Source organism: Notolabrus celidotus, chromosome 15, assembly GCF_009762535.1.
Source record: "Notolabrus celidotus isolate fNotCel1 chromosome 15, fNotCel1.pri, whole genome shotgun sequence".
NCBI lineage: Eukaryota > Metazoa > Chordata > Actinopteri > Labriformes > Labridae > Notolabrus > Notolabrus celidotus.
In genome coordinates this window covers 11,536,096-11,556,510 of record NC_048286.1, presented here as the reverse complement: position 1 = coordinate 11,556,510, position 20,415 = coordinate 11,536,096, and the positions used below count along the sequence as shown (strand labels likewise).

General features: G+C 38.5%; 1 protein-coding gene across 1 annotated transcript in view; it reads left to right on the top strand.

The window, feature by feature from the left end:
- si:ch211-106h4.4 (MAM and LDL-receptor class A domain-containing protein 2) overlaps positions 1-20,415 on the top strand; it is a 78,064-nt gene that overhangs the window by 44,548 nt on the left and 13,101 nt on the right. Inside the window, exons 2-30 of the mRNA XM_034702715.1 lie at positions 1,126-1,254; positions 1,444-1,569; positions 3,019-3,118; positions 3,241-3,409; positions 4,078-4,294; positions 5,265-5,396; positions 5,530-5,654; positions 6,554-6,791; positions 7,081-7,349; positions 8,468-8,558; positions 8,645-8,785; positions 8,898-9,026; positions 9,461-9,594; positions 9,686-9,857; positions 10,248-10,367; positions 11,384-11,538; positions 11,633-11,728; positions 12,123-12,213; positions 12,297-12,416; positions 15,642-15,744; positions 15,832-15,982; positions 16,090-16,309; positions 16,743-16,866; positions 17,652-17,781; positions 17,870-17,948; positions 18,023-18,178; positions 19,104-19,229; positions 19,312-19,527; positions 19,613-19,732. Of these exons, the coding sequence (XP_034558606.1) occupies positions 1,242-1,254; positions 1,444-1,569; positions 3,019-3,118; positions 3,241-3,409; positions 4,078-4,294; positions 5,265-5,396; positions 5,530-5,654; positions 6,554-6,791; positions 7,081-7,349; positions 8,468-8,558; positions 8,645-8,785; positions 8,898-9,026; positions 9,461-9,594; positions 9,686-9,857; positions 10,248-10,367; positions 11,384-11,538; positions 11,633-11,728; positions 12,123-12,213; positions 12,297-12,416; positions 15,642-15,744; positions 15,832-15,982; positions 16,090-16,309; positions 16,743-16,866; positions 17,652-17,781; positions 17,870-17,948; positions 18,023-18,178; positions 19,104-19,229; positions 19,312-19,527; positions 19,613-19,732 (4,063 nt within the window). The 5' untranslated portion in view covers positions 1,126-1,241. The remainder of the gene's footprint in view (positions 1-1,125; positions 1,255-1,443; positions 1,570-3,018; positions 3,119-3,240; positions 3,410-4,077; positions 4,295-5,264; positions 5,397-5,529; positions 5,655-6,553; positions 6,792-7,080; positions 7,350-8,467; positions 8,559-8,644; positions 8,786-8,897; positions 9,027-9,460; positions 9,595-9,685; positions 9,858-10,247; positions 10,368-11,383; positions 11,539-11,632; positions 11,729-12,122; positions 12,214-12,296; positions 12,417-15,641; positions 15,745-15,831; positions 15,983-16,089; positions 16,310-16,742; positions 16,867-17,651; positions 17,782-17,869; positions 17,949-18,022; positions 18,179-19,103; positions 19,230-19,311; positions 19,528-19,612; positions 19,733-20,415) is intronic.

The following is a 20,415-nucleotide window of genomic DNA, read 5'->3' as shown; positions in this document are numbered from 1 at the left end:
AGTTGTAATCTGACATAATTTACAGAAGTAACTTAAGGTAAAGGAGAGGAAGGGTAGTGGATGGACAGTTAAGGTGTAAGATTCATAACAGTCAAAAGAAAATGTAACAACGTTTATACAAAGAATTAAAGCAGCTCTTTTAACAGTATGAATGCATGTAGTTGTATGGAATATCACGCCCTGCAGAAGTCCTTATTGTCCTGCTCTACACATATGAAAGTAATGGCTTTCATTTTCACTGATTTGGGAAAAAACATGTCAACCTTTCATGCTCAAATGAGAACACGCAGTCTCATTTTCCTTTAATTTTTTTATCTCTGAAATATCAAGATAAGATCCAGTATGCTTTGTTATTGCCGGTACAGTACTTGATAGGGCACATGACCTCATTTGAACCTAAGAAATAGAGCATGATGCAAAATACATGGTTGATAAAATGAGCAGGTACAAGATTGAAAACCCAAACTATGCTACTCCAAACATGAGTAAATACCATCCTCCCCACTGTCACACTCACAAAGACTTCAGTAAAGTGTAGTAAATCTTTAATTTTGTCTGGAACATTTATATGACATTAAGATCTCCTTGTAAACTTAGAGCTCTGATCTGTTAGAGTAACAGAGGTGCAGATGTGCAGACGTGCAGTCAGGGTCATAAAGACAAGAGCAGCGGAAATGTATAGCAGTTGACTGAGTACACGCTGGACTTTAAGCTTAGATTCTTAGATAAGGAGCCTGAACATCGCTCAATTGTTGTTATAAAAGTTGCACTCCAATATTACAGGCACAGTCAAGTGTTCAACAGAGGTGTAGCCGGGGTGTTGATCCTGCTACAAGGATCTCTCTTTAGTTTGTCTTGGTAGCTGTCTTTTTCCTCCAAACATGAAGGAAGTATTTGTTCTGCTGTCAGGTAAAGATCCTCACAGCTTCATCTCATTCACATTTCATGTATCACTATTTGATTTGGAAAGGCGTATATTGTCTTTGTGGAGGATTCACTAAAGCTGTAACCCCGTCAAACTTCAGAGTGACAGGTTACATTGGTTTTCTGAACACGTGCATTATGGTCACATTTCTCTCTCACTTTCTTTTCTTCTTATCTCTCTGTGATAAAACTTGTTTACAGTATTGTTGGTCCTTGCGTCCTCCTGTACTGTTGAGGAGTTCAGCTGTAAATCTGGAGAATGTGTTTCTGCTGGAGTCACCTGTGACTTCAGGAAGGACTGTAAAGATGGCTCAGAAATGGAGTTTTGTGGTAAGATAACAGTCCTGTGAAACTTTTTTTTTTGCAAAACAGTAAATGTCAACAAATATTTGAAGATGAGCATTGGATTTGCAGTGTGTAAAAGTCATTAAAACAACAATGCTTTAATTTTTTTCAAAACATTTTAGTTTAAATTCTTTCCGACCAGTGTATTGATACCATCCCACCCTTTTTGCTAAGGCTCATGTAACTTTGAGAATCACACCTGCGGATGGAACGATACCAGTGACTCCTACAGCTGGAGACGGCAGTTGGCAAATGTCACCTCAGTACCTGGACAGGACCACACCACAGGAAGTCCATGGGGTAAATATTAACCTTCTGTCATGTTCTGTTCAAGCTATCCCCCCTGCTGTTGATTTCTTTAGAACGGATGTGGTGGGATCATAAATTCTGGATAGGGATGCTAGATTAGATTATTCGACAGCTGGGTCAAGTACTTGATTCAGAACACAGCAGCAGCCCACATTTGTCAACAGAGCTGTCAATCAAACATCCTTTTAAATCAAATAACTTATTCAAACTAAACTTGTCAGAAATATGAGATATAAATCAGCATGATAGGAACTGACTATAATGACAGAAACCATGTTTTAGGAAAATGTATATGCTGTGTATTTTAATATTCTAGTTTGACTCATGTTCCATCTGTTAACACGAGGTAGGCAAGGTTTATGACCTGTACTGCCAGTAAGTAGGGGGATCGCTAAATCTTTTGGCTTCTTGCTCAGTGAACACTTGAAGCATCCATTATGATATTGAGCCTATGGTTATTGCATTTCAGTGCATCAGTTTGCAGTGTCAATCAATCAATATTTGTTTATATAGCGCCAAATCACAACAAATGTTATCCTAAGGCACTTTACAAACAGAGCTGATCTAGACCGTACACTATGTTATATTATTAACAAAGACCCAACATCAAGACAGGATAAGATCCAGTCCCCTCTTACATACAGGACTCAGTCTGATCTCATCTTAATCCTCCATGAGCAGAGCACTTTGCAGCATTTAGCAAGTTACAGCAGCAAGGAAAAACTTTCTTTAACAGGCAGAAACCTTGAGTAGAACCAGACTCATGTTAGACACCCAGCCCTAACTATAAGCTTTATCAAAAAGGTAAGTTGGAAGCCTACTCTTAAAAGTATAGAGGGTGTCTGCCTCCTGGACCCTGACTTATAGATGATTCCAAAGAAGAGGTGCTTGATAGCTGAAGGCTCCACCTCCCATACTACTTGTAGAGACATCCTGTTCATTTGACTTTTGTTTGTTTATGTTGGTAAAATTAATAGACGAGATAAAAGCTAAGGAAAGCTGGAGAGGTTAAAGACACAAAGACTGTAGGCCTTGAGGCGCATTTTGTAAACACTTAACGGTGGAACACAGAGTGCAATATGTTTGTGTTTAAAGACTAATAAGACTAAGTCAGCTCATTTTAAGGAGAGTAGAGAGCTCACCGTTACTGTTTCTATGGATGCAGCTCAAGCTGCAAGTGTAACACACAACTTTCAGCAAAAGTATAACACATTTTAAACAATAACATAATTTCTGTGTCAACATTTGTTGATTTTTAAGGTAGTTGGGTAATAATTAGGATAATGTATGGTGACTGGGTTGTGAAAGTGGAGGAAGGACACTGAAGCATAGAGGGGTTGTAGTACTAGTACTGCTCACTTAACATGATTGCTTACTAGACTTAGTTAGACCTTCTTTTTGTGATATTATAATTGTTTCATATTTTTCTGCTGGCCACAGGACATGTCATGCACATAGGTGGCAAACAAGGTGGTTTCTCTCCAACGGCTACCTTAGAGTACACAGTTGATAGCCAGGCTGCTCTGGGATGCCAGATCAGGTATGAAAACAACCCCTCTACACGTCTCTTTGATTGACGATAAGCATCAATCATTTTACTAAGGGTTTTTTGTGATTTTATTTTTGCCTGACTTTTGTGAAATAATTGTCAATGTGTTTAAGCTTTTGGTATCACATTTACGATAATACCTCATCATCATGGTCACAACCCCTTAAACTAACGATGGTCCGAGGCCTCACAGAGACGACGTTGGATGAGATTTCTAAAAGTCATACGGACGGATGGGAGATGTCTAAAGCCTTTATTGGTAATCAACCAGGAGGATATACGGTATGTGAAATATCCTGTATGTTGTTAAGATTTACACGGATAAGAAGTTGTAATCTATTAATGCGATTTTAAATTACATTCTTCAGATGGTGGGTACATATGGTGAGGAAAATACGTTGATTTAGGTAGAAGAGACCTGTGCATGCATGGAGGAAATAAGTTGTTTTGCTCATTCATAAACATGGCCATAAGAAGTTGGTTAGACACATCCAATAAACAACTTGATGAAGTCAAAACACTTGACATGATTTTATATCTGTATAATGCTTCAAGTTAATCTGGATCCAGAGGGGAGCTCTCCTAAACATAGATAACAGAACCTTGTATTTTATCATATCCTTATCTGCCCCTCTTCCTGTTGTTACATAACAACTAATTGCCTCCTGGGGAGTCAATAAAGCACTTAAGATTTAATTGTTTTAATTGACTGTATCACTGCTTGGTTCATACAGTATATGTCAATAGAGCTGAGTTGCCATAAAGCCCCCCAGGCCATGAAGTGCTCACAAGTCACATACTCTGATTGTTTTTTGGGTTGAGGGAAAATCAAGCAGCCATACCTCAGACTGAACCTCTCTTTAATCTTTTAACAGTAATCTGCTTCCTCTGATGTCAATTTCAGAATTAATTTCCAAAGTCAGGGTCAAACTCTTCTTCTCTTTCTGCAGCTGCAGTTCTTATTCAGCGCCTCAATATTCGCAGTCAAAGACGTGATGCTGGATGATATCAGCTTTGAGAACTGTTTGGAAGGAGATGTCCCAGCTGGATCAGACAAACTGTCATGCGATTTTGAAAAGGACACCTGCTCATGGTATCATGATTATACTGCCAGTCTGTTGTGGGAAAGGAGTGAAGGAGGATTCTTTGAAGGCCCTGCTGGTAATGGTGAGGATCCTTTGGACAGTGAGAGATGATTACCCCATTGCATTTTGGTGAGGTGCACCCTGAAAACTGATGCATCAAAAGCCTCAAACACTCATTTATTTTGATGATTTGATTGTCGAGGTGCTCTCAAATGTATAATAAGCAATACGGGTGGTTACGGCATGGGTTCATCTCTGACAACTAAATCATCTTGAGCTTTTAAAGTCCCAGGAGTGTTGCCCTTCATTTCTTACAAGTTAGTTATTGAAGCAACTTTGAAGTCCTTTTGAATCCTAGCATTCCAAAATGTTTGATTTCATGCATCACTCATTACAAACCAGTAAGAACGCTGAGGTATCGTCAGCATTTATCTCATGCCTGTTTTTATATAAACATGCTTCTGACACAGCATAAGAGAGGAATTTATGTTGATTTATGTCTATCTATTTCTATATTTACTAAACTACTGCAAGTATAACTAATATAAAAGTACATCTGTGCTGTATGTATTGGAACAAAGCATGTAACTGATGTCACACTTGACATCCATCCTTCTCAAAATCACATGTCAAACATATCCTCCCAATTTGCTGGACTATTTAAGCTGCAAGATTTCCACTCTTTACCCCTGCTCTGCTATTACCATCACTGCCATGCACAAGTGCCGCGCAAAAAATTATAGCCCCACCATCAGCCCAGAATCCATCTGCAGGCCACAACTAGCAGGGTTTAAGATATTATCTCATCACTCCTGATGTAAAAGTAAAACTGTGAGCAGTAATGAGGTCAGAGCCGAGACACCAAACACAGACAATGATGTGCTGCTGCAACAAACAGTTCAAACCATTCAAATGTGAGTTGTCTGACTGAACTCTCTTATATGTAACCTTAATTTAAGAACCACATTAAAAGGCTGACACCATCACCTTCATGGTGACTGATCATTTAAAACAGAGACAGACATTATTTCTCCCTTTTTCCTCTTCCACAGGTTACTACATGCTCATAAGCACTGAATCCAAGCCAAATATCTCATCAGTGGCCAGACTCATCAGCTTTCCCCAACCTGTGGGTGGAGTCATATGTGTGAGCTTCTCATACCACATATTTGGCAACAGCATCGGTATGCATCTTACTATTATTACTAGACTTCTAAGGAGCAGTTGTAAAAAACAGTGTACAACTGTTAGCTGTCTTCTATCACTACTTATTTATCCTATAAATGCACACAGAGTGAGATATCTGCTTGTTTTTAGGATCATTGAAGTTTATATCAAAGCACTCTGGTGAGGCAGAGACAGTTGTATGGATGAGGAGCGGCACCCAAGGAAACAAATGGAGATTTGTTGATCTGACCTTCTACAATGAAAAGCCAATACAGGTATTGTAGTTGTTGTTATTTTGTGTATATTTCTTATTGATCATAACAAAGAGGGTTTATTATTTTCTCTCTTCTTTTATTCTATTCTAATAACGGGTCAGCCGAAACACGCTTTCACTTTACTTCATTCAGGAACACTTGTCAGCAACAGAGTGTGGCCGGGATTGGTGAGATGAAAGATATATTTTAATAGACCGCCTTACTGTTAGAGTGAGCTGTTATTGGTTGTGTGGATTGGAAACAATGATTCAAACTCAATCACCCAATCAATCTTTATTTGTATAGCGCCAAATCACAACAAACGTTATCTCAAGAGGCTTTTTAAAAAATTGCAGGTCTAGACCGTACTCTATGTTAAATTATCAGCAAAGACCCAACACCAAGACAGGATCACATATAGTCCCATTTTATAGACAGGATTCGATCTGATTTAATCTTAATCCACCATGAGCATTGCAACTCACAGTATTTAGCAAGTTACAGCAGCAGGGAAATCTTCCTTTTAACAGGCAGAAACCTCGAGCAGAACCAGACTCATGCTAGACAGACATCTGCTTCAGCCGAGTTGGAGTTGGAAAGAGGGATAGAGGAGAATAAGAGAGAGAGAGATGATAGTGATGAGACAGATTGTAGTAGTAGTAGCTGTTGCTGCTGGAGTCCAGCACGTCTGTAGCAGGTGGAGTCTGGAAGGTCCACAGCAGCGACTCAGAGGAACCTACAAGACAAGGAAGCTCAGGGACTCCAGAAAGCTGACAGCAGCTTAGGCGTGTGACTTCCGTGTCCTGCGGGAACTAATAAAGCTTAATTTATTTCTATTCAACTTCTATTTCAGGTGCACTTTTTTTAACACAAGGTTGAACTCATGCTTCGATAACTTATGCTGTAGTATCCTCTTTCAGTTCATTATAGAAGCAGTGGTTGGTGGACATCAAGGCAGCATTGCTATTGATAACATATTGGTTACCAGCGGTGAGAATGGATCTTGTCCTGCAGAGCGAGAGTGCACCTTCCAGGGCTCCCTCTGTGGTCTGCTGCCCCAACCGTCTGCAAACTTCACCTGGGACCGCATCAGTGGAGCGACCAAACCCTCCAACTCCTCAGGCCCCTCCACAGATCACACTCTGGGGACAGAGCAAGGTTTGATACTCCTTAGAAAACTGCTGTGTATCTTGTAGTAGTTATTGTAGTTCCAATATGGCTTAGATTCTTAAAATAGGAAAACACTCAATAAAGACATTATATTAATTTATTTTTAAGGATCCTGAGTTTGGTGTGTAATAATAAAATGTTAAAATAAAAGACACATAGATAATTAACAATTATGACCTTGTGATGGTCATTGTTAAAAAAAAAAGTGGTTTAAAGGTTGATGCATAACAATATGTTAAACTATTATATGACCCTGATATCTCCACCCTGTGTGTAGGCTATTACCTGAGTGCCCAGCTGTGGAATCACACTGAGGGGTCCAAAGTAGCAGTGATGACAGCGCTGATGGAGCCCACCCCTCCTGAAGGGGAGTGCTTAATGTTCTGGTACTACATGGAGGGAAGCAGAGTGGGGGAACTTCATGTCTATGTACAAACGCCTGAAAGCAAGGTACCCTCGGCCCGGCTCTGGACCAGGAGAGGTGATCAGGGGAAGCACTGGCGGCATGGCAGAGTGACGCTCCTCAGTCCAAGCAGTTCGTATCAGGTATGTTCAGTTACACCAAGCTGGAAAGTAGTCATCAGATAATTATAAAAAGTCATAAATGATTGTCACATCAGTGCACATTTTTTAAAAGACTCTCATCATAACCCCTTTTTTTGCTTTTCCTTTGGCTTAAGACAGGTTTACATGTCTTTCTTATAGCAATACTGACCAATACTGCCAATCTATACATGAGGGTACCGTCATTCACTCTAATCGTTATTCCTTCTCTGTTCATCAGTGTGTAATTTTTTCAACAATCTGAACTTGGAAAATCTCATACCTGTCTTCCAAAGTTACTGTCTATGTGGTGACTCCCCTTTGCTTGCTCCTATCTGCTTCAGCTTAGCTCAGATGAAACACAAAAGACAATCAATCCATCAGTCTTTATTTATATAGCGCCAAATCACAGCAAATGTTATCCTAAGGCGCTTTAAAAACGGAGCAGGTCTAGGCTCTGTTATATTATTAACAAAGACCCAACATCAAGACAGGATATGATCCAGTCCCATCTTACAGACACGACTCAGTCTGATCTCATCTTAATCCACCATGAGCAGAGCACTTTGCAGCATTTAGCAAGTTACAGCTGCAAGGACAAGCTTCATTTAAACAGGCATAAACCTCAAGCAGAATAAAACTCATGTTAGACAGACATCTGCTGAGGCAGGGTTGGGGTTGGAAGGAATCAGTACTCAAAGACAGTAATGCTTACAATGAAAACTTGAAATGCTCTGGAAGGGAGCTAACCCTTTTACTGTACATGGTCACTGTCAGGCATAAACCTTGTATCTCCATATTTGTCCATCAATTATATGTATATTTAACTTTCTTGAAAGAAGTGGTTTTGGAGTAATCTATAGTGTCCTTCTCTGCACCCTCTGTGTTTTCACTATGTGCAGTTTATTTACTGTGTCATTTGTTACACCTGTTTATATGTGCATCACTCCTTTTTGCACTTCGGTCACTTTAACATTTAGTTCACCTTTTTTCTTCAGCAGAGACTCTTTATAGTTTGATAACTCCACAATTCCTCAGTTATACAGAGCATGTCAAGACAAAGGGACCTGAAAGAGTGATTCTTCACCTTTGAATCTACATATCTGCCTTCTGACTGACAGGTGGTTTTTGAAGCGGTGGTCGGGGAGGAACCGTTGAGAGACATCGCCCTTGACGACCTCACTGTCTTGAATGGTGCTTGTCCTCCACAAGGTAAGTGGCAGCTGTTACTTTTGGAAAAAATAAATCTGCTGTTTATTATTTCCATATGCATGTGTGATTGTATATTGTATCTGCAGGTTTTTGTGACTTTGAGATGGACCTCTGTGGTTGGGTGAACAGTCCTCCAGCAGAGTCTGGGGTGGACTGGGACTGGCTCTCGGGTGACAGTAAGGGTAATCTCGTTCCAGCTAGAGACCACACCACAGATTCTTCCCTGGGTAAGAGATGTAGTCTTTAACTGGAAAACCTCTAGACCAACTATGTCGATCTATAGGGCACATCACTGTTGTTTTCCTGCATATTACAAGTGGATTACTTTTCTTTCTCCAGGCCACTTTGTGTTCTTTGGTCCCTTTGAGCCTGATAGAGAAAAAACTTCCCTTCTGGAGAGTGAGACGATGGAGGCCGTGGACAGAGCTTGTCTGGAAATCTGGCACTATGCCAATGGGTGGAGCGCTGGTGAGTGCGGTCTTCTATATTTATCAGCAAGCAATGATTTGATTATATGAAGGTCACAATTGACAAAAGCATTCACACATACGTCTTTACTAACATTTATTAGGACATACTTTGGTTGTAGTTAAAGTTGAAATATGGTAACTTATTTCAGATGCTGTGAAAAATGAACGAAATGCTAGAAAAAAATACAGACCTTAGAGCTAGCTCTCCTTCCAACCCAGAGGCCTGGGCATTTTCTGACATGTACAAATCCAAATGAAGCTATTTTGCTAACTTAACAGCACATCATAGAACAATTAGCACAGAGGTCACAAAACCTAAAGACACATTCCAGTAAAAATCTATATTAAGGCAAAGAAATATGGATTACAAATCCATGACATCATCAGAATTAGAAATTCTGATTATTTGATGATGACTTTTGATGCTTCCAGGGCCCTCAAAAATTACACTGACAGTGTTTGTGAATGAGACTGCTGAACTGCGTCCTGTATGGAGTACAAATGGATACACTAACCGCACATGGATCAGAAACAGAGTGGATTATAAGGCATCAGGACTCCATCAAGTAAGGCAACAAGTGCATTTCTTGAAGTGGTATATACCAATGAAGTATATTTCTAACATATTCCTTAAGGAACGATCATCTTTTACTGCAGATTGTTTTGCAAGCCACTTGTCCCAAGTCACAGGACAACAGCTTTGCCCTGGACGACATCCACATCATCAGGAACATGTCCTGTGAGGACATGATACCCACCACCACCCCAATCCCTGACACCACACCCACCACTGCTCCTGCCTCTGCCATGGACTGCACCTTTGAGCAAGGTCACCAAGAGAAAACACGCTTAAATGCTTGCTCCCTTAATGAAACACAAAACAAAGTATTCACACAAAGTAAAAAATTCACTTAAACAGCAGCTTGTGAGATTCCCTTGTGTGTTCATGGTGGCCTTGACAAAGGCTCTAAATCAGCTGGCAAAACTGGAAACACACACTTCTTTTTAGATAAATGTAAAAACTTAGGTCAGAATTTTAAAGTAGAAGAAACAATAAATGTCTTATGAGCTCTTTATGAATGTTTGATTTTGGGTTAACTTCAGGCCATTAGAGAAGTATTTGAATAAGGATAGTTTCAAACTGTAAAGCTAAACATTTCTTGACTGTTGATACCAAATCCAGGATCTTACTACCTTGTATCTGACTCTTGCACATTAGGTCTATGCAGTTGGGTCCAGGAGGTCAGTGATGATTTGAACTGGACTCTCAGTCATGGACTTGAATTGGAGCAGCCATGGGATGGACCTCAGTATGATCACACTGTTGGAAATAATCAAGGTATTAACAAACGTAAAGAATAAAAACACCAACACTCTGTTGGGAATTCACTAAAAATGGATTGCGGCTGCTGATAGCACAAAGATTTGCGCATCATCTGCCTCTCTATCTGCTCCAGCTCAAGGTCTGATTCACAAAGCATATTGCACTAATGATATTCAAACACAAACTTCTACAGCATTGTGCAGTTTGCTCCAATTTTGAGTTTGGGCTGTCAGCATCTCGACTCTCTGCTGTACAGAGCTGCGCTGTGCACTCTCATCCTGACAGTGCAAAATTTGGTCTAAGATGAGCTGGATGTAGAGGGAAAAAAATCACCATTTTATTGTGGAGTCGATTTATGAAGAGTGTGAAAAATATTTGACCGAGTTGACAAAAAGCTGCTTATTCAGATGAAAGAAAAAAAAAAACACTATGTAATGTGTAATGGCATGGCCAGTATGTAGGGGGTTGAGCCACAGAAAGCCCTGGACTGATATAACCCATCTTTATTATAAGAATTATTCTGTCAAAGTAATATTTACAGACTTTATGAACAGATATATTATTTCTAGGTCACCTGCAGAATGAATAGTTGATTTGATCACTGAAGAGATCAAGCCTGACAACGCTTATAAATACTTCATTGCAGTTACCATCAGCTCTCAGCAGACAGTAAATATTTAATTCAAACTGCGCAGGGCTGTTCACTGGCGTTTATGAATTAGGTTGGTTTTTTTTTTCAATTGGGCTTTTTGCATTGAAGGAGGCATATTTTATGTCTCATTTGAATGTATGGAAACAACCACGTAGATGCACACAACACTTTTAGCTCTGCAATGCAATGTTGGGAGCATTTAACCCTTTGCACATGCTTTGTGAATCAGACGACATCTTAGCAGTTGCAAAAGCAATCCTTTTGCTTTAAATTAATCACTTTGCTCCCAGTAAAGTTTCATAAAAGGAATTCATATATGATTCATAAAAAGCAAAGCATTATTTGTTGCAGTCTTTCTTTGTTGTCTCTGTCCAACAAGGTTTCTTCTTACTGCTGAATGGATCTGGATCAAAGGATGGGGAGAGAGCTGTCATCTCTGTTCCTGTCATTGATGTAGCATCTGATTTCTGTGTCAGATTCTGGTACCACATGCTCGGACCTTCAGTGTCCAGTCTGGATCTGCTCGTTCAGACAGTATGTATTGACCTTAGAGCGACTCCAGTCTTGTGTTTCAGATGTTGCTTTCAGGCTTCTGACTGTTTGGCTGTTGTGATCTTCATTGTTCCAGAAATCCTCTGAGGCGTTGTTGTGGACTCGCAAAGGGAGCCAGAATCCAGAGTGGATAAATGCACAAGTAACCATCAGCATGAACAGTGTAACACAGGTGAAAAGTACAAAACACTTAAACCTTGTTTAATACATATATGGAATTAGATATACTAGATCAGAAACTTTAGGTGAGTTGCTTTACTGCTAAAAAATAAACTTTTCAGTTCTAGCTCTTGTGGAGCAACGGGTTTTTTTTTTGTTTTTTTTTTACATTTTTCTGCGATGCATCTTTTTTACAACTTCTTGGCTGAATTGATAATGAAATATCATCCAAAACCCCAACATGGACAGATTTATAGGAAGGACTTAAATCTGCATACTCATCTAGTCAACGAACAGATTAACAAAAGCAGAAATATGCTCACAATAAGACACATTCATCTTCTTTGATTTTATTGACTTTGATATTCTCTTTCATGTGTTTAATTCTAGTCCTCCTTTGTCCTCAGCTCATGTTCACTGGCCATAGAAACACTGACGGTAAAGGATTTATCGCCATCGATGACATTACAGTGAAAGAAGGGGCCTGCAATAACAATGGTATGTCATTTTCATACAATTACAGGATGTCAAAACAAAACAGACATGATTACAACTTCGCCTTTTTTCAAACAACTTCTTAGATGCTTGCGGGTTCGATTCCAGTTTATGTGGCTTTCAGAACGATGTGGGACATAAAGGTCTGTGGGGTCGCAAACAAGGCACAAAATCTCAAGTGGATCACACGTATGGAACTGAAAACGGTGAGTTGTTCACTAAGAATGTGTGATTAAGATTGACCTCACCACAACTAGATGCAGGTTATATTTATTATTTATATTATTATGTATTATTATGTATTTTCTATATCAGTAGTTCTAAACCTGAAGTATTAAATTTGGATAACACAGTATGATCATCGAGAAAGGAGACAGTAAACCATATTTTCAATTCACACACACATATATATATATATATATATATATATATATATATATATATATATATATATATATATATATATATATTATGGCAAGCCGTTCAGGAAATAATATATTGAATGAAAGTCTGAATATATGGAATGAAACTCGATATATATGGAATGAAGTCTGAATATATGGAATGAAGTCTGAATATATGGAATGGAACTCGATATATATGGAATGAAAGTCTGAATATATGGAATGAAAGTCTGAATATATGGAATGAAACTCGATATATATGGAATGAAACTCTGAATATATGGAATGAAAGTCTGAATATATGGAATGAAACTCGATATATATGGAATGAAGTCTGAATATATTGAATGAAACTCGATATATATGGAATGAAACTCGATATATATGGAATGAAAGTCTGAATATATGGAATGAAACTCGATATATATGGAATGAAAGTCTGAATATATGGAATGAAACTTGATATATATGGAATGAAAGTCTGAATATATAGAATGAAACTTGATATATATGGAATGAAAGTCTGAATATATTGAATGAAACTCGATATATATGGAATGAAAGTCTGAATATATTGAATGAAACTCGATATATATGGAATGAAGTCTGAATATATGGAAGGAAACTTGATATATATGGAATGAAAGTCTGAATATATTGAATGAAACTTGATATATATGGAATGAAGTCTGAATATATTGAATGAAAGCTTAAATAAGTACTCTGAACACCACTTATAATCGTATTGTTTTATTGTCATCAAAGAGACTCATCTTTTATTAATGTCTCTCTGAAAATAACCTTTTGCACTTCTTTTTAGTGTTTCTGAGGGGACACATTTTCCTCTACCTCTGTAACCTGTGGTAATTTGGTCGTACTTTTTCATTACACTCACTCACTGTGTGATGATGCACACAGGTATGAGCTCCACCTGTTAACATTGAACAGGATGCTACATTATCACAAGTCATAACAAAAGTTAGCTAGCGAACTAGAGGACTGAACCACCTGAATAAAGAAGGGGCAATATCTTTAGCCTTTGTAGAAGTGTGTACAACCTGTGATATTTAATATTTTCGTATTTTCACTTGTTTACTACCCTCCTAAATGCTTCTGCAGCCCACTGCTTCGTGTTCCTCTCGTCTCTCTGTGCAGACGGTCCGATCATCACTTTTGGATGAAACCAACTTAATAGAGAGGAGGGGTGGGTTCCTTTTTCCTATACGGATTGACTTAACAGCACATGCATTACCCAAGGGGTTGATAACCCCTTCATTAATTAAAATTGCAGTGAAAACATCTCGTGCCTCCCTCATGGTTGCATTACTAAAAGCTACGTCTAACCGGAAAACAAAATCACACCCCTATGATCACACCCCAGAAAGACAAGATGGCGCAGGCCATACATGACGTGATTTTTCATTCCATATATTCCGAGTTTCATTCCATATATATCGAGTTTCATTCCATATATATCGAGTTTCATTCCATATATATCAAGTTTCATTCAATATATTCAGACTTCATTCCATATATATCGAGTTTCATTCAATATATTCAGACTTCATTCCATATATATCAAGTTTCATTCAATATATTCAGACTTCATTCCATATATATCGAGTTTCATTCAATATATTCAGACTTCATTCCATATATATCGAGTTTCATTCAATATATTCAGACTTCATTCCATATATATCGAGTTTCATTCCATATATATCAAGTTTCATTCAATATATTCAGACTTCATTCCATATATATCAAGTTTCATTCCATATATTCAGACTTCATTCCATATATATCAAGTTTCATTCAATATATTCAGACTTCATTCCATATATATCAAGTTTCATTCCATATATTCAGACTTCATTCCATATATATCAAGTTTCATTCCATATATATCAAGTTTCATTCAATATATTCAGACTTCATTCCATATATATCGAGTTTCATTCCATATATATCAAGTTTCATTCAATATATTCAGACTTCATTCCATATATATCGAGTTTCATTCCATATATATCAAGTTTCATTCAATATATTCAGACTTTCAATCCATATATTCAGACTTCATTCCATATATATTAATTTCCTGAACGGCTTGCCATAATATATATATATATATATATATATATATATATATATATATATATATATATATATATATATATATATATATATATATATATATATATATGATTTTGCAGCAGAGAGGATTTAAGAACAGCACAGAATTTAAAAGTATATGAAACAGAGTTAACTTGCAGAAAAATTTGCATTGGGAACACTTTTGCTACTTTTCCTTAATTTGCTTTAATTTGCTTTTTCACTGTGATTTTGAGGAATATTTTTCCCTTTTAGTTGAATTAAAATTACTGCGATAAACAAACAGGTAAGGTAAAATTTCTGTTCAGTTTGCCTGTTTGCAAACTTGTGTTTACAGCATGTAATATTATGCTAAAACTTGAACCGCTTATTGTTCTTTAAAGTTGTATCTATTTCTATTACTTTTCCATAATTCTAATTATTATTCTTTTGTATTATTTTTATTTCTTAATTTAACTTTGTATTTATCGTATTAAAATTGTATTTATTTATTTTATATGTATTCATTTATTTTTTTATTAAATATATATATTTTTTTCTCTTTTGGATTATGTTACTTTTATTTTTTTAAATGAAATATTTGTAAAGGTTATCTGCCTCTGAGTCTAATTGCTGCATTGTTTTTTTGTCTTGTGTTGGCTGAGTCTAACAAAAATGTAAAAAAAAAAAAAAACCTTAACAGCTGTAGTATAAACTATTTTTAGTGTTGCAGTTGTTTTGACTCCAGGGACGTCGATAATATTTGGCTGACCAACAACTGATCCGGACTCAACCATCCTATTCATTAACACATACCTGCAAACACACAGTCTCATCAGCCTCAGTGGATTTTCTGTTTCATGCCAATGGACCAATATTAGCATGTTAACAAACTTTAAACAAATGACATGACTAAAATGTTCTCTCTTGTAGGTTTCTACATGACTGTCATGACTTCAAACTCCACACAGAACGAAGTGGCCCAGCTGCTCACTCCTATTTTTCCCTTGGCTTCAGAGATGTGTGTTCGTTTCTGGTGAGTCCAGATCTTTCTTTACACAAGTTGTTGTTGTTGTTGTTGTTGTCTGATGCACATTTTGATGTTTGCGTTGTGTCATTTCAGGTACTGGCTACCTGCAGGGCCTTCCAATAGCCTTTCTGTGCATGTGATGCGAAGTGGAGATACAGGGGATGCACTTTGGGAGCAATCTGAAGCGCCCTCGTCAGGCTGGGAGGTTGCAGAGGTCACTGTGAACTCCCCTCCAAATTTCTATGTAAGCCGGTTTTTATAACAATCCCTCTCATTCTCTACCTCTGTTCTCTATATTTGTCACTATCCCTGTGATGCTGCTCTCTGAAAACCCTTCATGTCCTTCATCAGGTGGTGTTTAGAGCAGCCCACGTGCCAGGGTCTGACTCTACAGTGAAACTAGATGATGTTTCTGTGAGAGACGGGGCCTGCAGTCCTCCAGGCAGCTGTGACTTTGAGTCTGGCCCTTGCAACTGGATCAATATCCACAAAGAAGGAGGTCATGAGTGGGTGCTTGTCAATGGAGGCTTCCATGGGCCACCTACAGACCACACCACTCAGACCCCAGAGGGTGAGACCTTGATGAGGTCTAAATAGTCAGATAAACATAAACATGCTAGCTCAAATTTAGCGATCCTGATAATTGGGGAGCGTTTTGCCATTATGTGCTTTAGTAGTATCTTTACATTTTCAGTGCCTGTTTAGTAATTGACTTACTACAACATAAAACACTGTAGCTTCTGTTTAACAGACATTTGCTGATACTAACTGATCTATACTTTGACCTCTGACTAATACACTGTCCATGACTTAACCTCCTCCCACATACAACTTTCTCATAACTGTTTCTAAAAGAAACTTGAGAATGGGCTTCAAATAAGTAAAGCTGACCCTGCTGCACCAGAGTTTTAATGTTTTAAGAACTGCCCTGCGAACATTTAAAGCTGATAGTATTGACTGAAGATGAGACCTTAGATTATCACTCTTCTTCTACTTTTTTTCAGGCCGTTTCTTGTTGAGCTCAGCTCTGCACCAGAAGCACAGCAGCGTGGCTCAGGCCATGTCAGAATGGATCCACCTGAGAGACACCACCTCCTGTCTCACCTTGTGGTACCGACTCAACAGCAGGTCAGCAAGAGAGAATTACAAATGACTGCCTTTTACGCTCCATACAGTCTATGACAACACAGAGGATGCTCTCTATCCGGTTCATCCTGTTTAGTTTCCTCATTGACTTCCTCTAGAAGTGTGCACAAGTGTCATCTAGGCATGAATCACCTGCCTCCCTTTGTGCAAGAAGAAGAATGTTCTGTGGTAGAGTTCACTCCTTACACAGATCTATGTCAGTGGTATGAAAAAGACATAATATTCTGAACTGAAATGCGAGAGATCAGGTTACAAAATAGGCTGTTCCCCCTGTGAGGAGATTTGTCTTGGACTCTAACGCTTACATTATATAATTGCCTGTATAGATGTTATAACACAAACAATGTATCCACATAGCAGAAGATCTATCTGCATATGACATAAGCAGTGATAGGACTACCATGAGGATGAGTACAGATTAGTTGTGAAATGACTAAAATCTGGTGATTGATGCTCCGCATGACCTCTGGCAAGCCGTAGCAGAGAAGACGGATTAGATTTTCTAGTCGTCGAAGTGTCTAATCATATATAAATATTATTCCACCCATCAACAACCAGAAACTGATTTCTCTGTTGGGTATCTTAACAATATTTGTAAGGAATGTTGTGAATAAAACAAGTAAATACACAGATGATTAATTAGTTCATTTCTAAAATGTCAGTTTCCTGTCATTACCTAAAGTACTAAAGTCATCAAATTTTTTTCTTCACACTAACTTGACTTGGGTTGTTTTCATACATCATGACATCTTTGTGTTGTTTGGCAGTGACTCTGGGACTCTGAATGTGTACATGCGTTCAGGTCTGTCAGAGCAGGATTTGGTGTTCAGTAATAGCAGCAGTGGAAGCAGCTGGACCAGGTTCTCTCAGACTATAGAGAGGAACAAACCTTTCCAGGTAATCAGTCACTCAGTGGTATAAATAATAACGAGAGACAGAATTCATCATTTATACTCACTTATTTCTCCAACAAACCTCCATGTAGCTGCTGATCGAGGCCGAGGCTAACAACAGAGGATTTATTGCCGTTGATGACATCAGTGTCACACCTGGCATCTGTCAAGGTACTGATGCTTTTATTAAAGAAATAAGTTTGATGTATATGAACCAAAAAATAAAAAGTTTTTTTTAATTTTAGGGAATGAAACAACTTCGGGATTTGTTGGTTGTTCATTTGAAAACGGCACATGTGGCTGGGAGGACATCAGTGGTGGCCAGCTTCAGTGGACAAGAGGAAGGAATGCTACAGGGAACATTGGACCCTCTGTGGACAACACGTTGGGGAGTGAGCTGGGTAGGACCTTACTATTACCTCAATAGTAATGTGACAGGTAATCTAATCCTGCTGATTTTCAATAGACACAACAGACACTCTCTGACTATACTTTATCAAAATACCTTGCACATTTAAAACAGCACGTCTCTCACCTTTCTATGCATAGCTATTTCTTACCATAGATTCCTATTGAGATTTTTTGTCAAGTGTAAAAAACACTGGGTGATATTTTCCTCACATCTTCCCTTTCACACTGTGTGATGCAGCGATGGTGTTTGTGGGAGGTGTCACTTTATTCATCCCTCTCCTTGTTACGCAACTGCTTAGGCTTCCTTGATGTTAATGCTTATGTTAAACATGAAACATATGCTTCTTTGTTACAATTGTACAGACCTACCTTATCATCTGAGAACTACTCGCATTTATCTCCATAGTACTGCTCTGAAGTGCAATCACAGAATTTCACTGTTAGCTTCTTTTACATATTACCTCCTTGTATTTGACTGTGTAAGTTTTTTTAAATGTATAAATGTGGCTGTTCCTTTTCTTCACTTGCCACCACACTTCAAATTATCATGCTAATTGAAATTTAGCACCCTCATATGTCCCAGCCTTTGACCTAAACCTTTGACATGGGTGTTAAAAAAGGGAAGAATTCCTCCCATCTTTGGCCTCACGAGAGTACAGCCAGAAAAAAAACAGCAAAACAGACATTTTACTGCTGCCTGCTCTGCATTCGTAGTTCCATTTTTGAAAATTAGAGAGTTTTTAATGTTAAATCTACATCACAGTTCAAGAAAATCTGCAATGTGCTTCATCATTGTGCTAAAAACTCCTGGCACCACTTTCCCACTTCCCACAGTTTGGTAGATCAACTGTGGCGTCATGTTCTGCTATGATGATTGGAATGTTGATTCTAAGGGTTATACTGGGGCTCCTCCAGGTTGGTATGTTGCTGTGGAGTCTGACCGAGGAACTCAAATGAGCCCAGCCACCATTCAAAGTCCCAGCATGAAACAAGCCAGCACCACCTGCACACTCCACTTCTACTACAACATGTTTGGAGAGGGTAAGTTCTGCATTTAAAAGTGTATGTGTGACACGTGGTGAATGTTTCCGTCTGAAGTCTTTAACTCTGTGTATTGTTACAGACATAGAAGGGCTCAGAGTGCTGTTAAACGAAGGTCCCAGAAGCACTACACTGTGGTGGCTATCTGGTAACCATGGAGACTCATGGCATCACGGTGAGGTGACAGTCGGGCGAACCCCTCAGGACTTCACCATCCTGTTTGAAGCCTCTAGAGCTTTCACCAAGCGTGGACACATAGCTGTAGACGACATCATTTTCACCAGCTGCTCTCTGCCAGGTAACTCACCTGCTTTACTCTAAATGTTCCCAGCTGACTTTGTTATCTCAGTGTGGTTTACCTTCATACTTGGTTTCCCTTTCAGAGCCTCAGCCTGAGTGTCCAGAGGATATGTTCAAGTGCAAGAACAGTGTGTGTATAGACCACAAGCAAAGGTGCGACTTTAGTGATGACTGTGGGGACTGGTCTGACGAGAACGACTGTGGTGAGGCCTCACGAATGTTAAAGACTAGATATATAAAAGACACTGAAAGCACTGCTACACCACACTCATTCAGAAAGTCCATTCACACTCCTCCTAGACCAACCCTTCCCCCTAACATTGCCAATTTCTTTATCTTTAAAGTTGAGTTTAGGTACACAAACGTATAGTTCAATTAATAACATTCATGAAGACGGGTTTAGAAGTTTTAGGTAAATTTATGATATGTCATCTGAATTTGAACTTTGTGAACATTTATGAGGCTTATTTGACATGTTTTTCACATTCATAGACCGTCAATAGTAAGTTGATTATCTTTTATTTTCTAATAAAAAATCCCATGATGCTTTTATTTATCTTACCTCAGAGTGAATAAAGTATCTTTGGGTTTAAAACTGTTTGATTGGGGCCCTGTTGGCCTAGAGATTTATGCGTGCACCCCACGTACAGAGGCCACGTTGCAGCAGTCTTTGGTTCGACTCCCGGCTGTGGCCATTTGCTGCATGTCTGCCCCCACTCTCTACTCCCCAAATTTCCTCTCTCTCTTCAGCTGAACTATCAATGAAGGCAAAAATGACAACGAGATCATAGTGAGCTTTAGGAGTTTTGATTTTTCCAGTTATATGGATAAAACATTGACTTGATTAATCATGAAGTATGGATAATAATATAAACAGTGTCTTGCA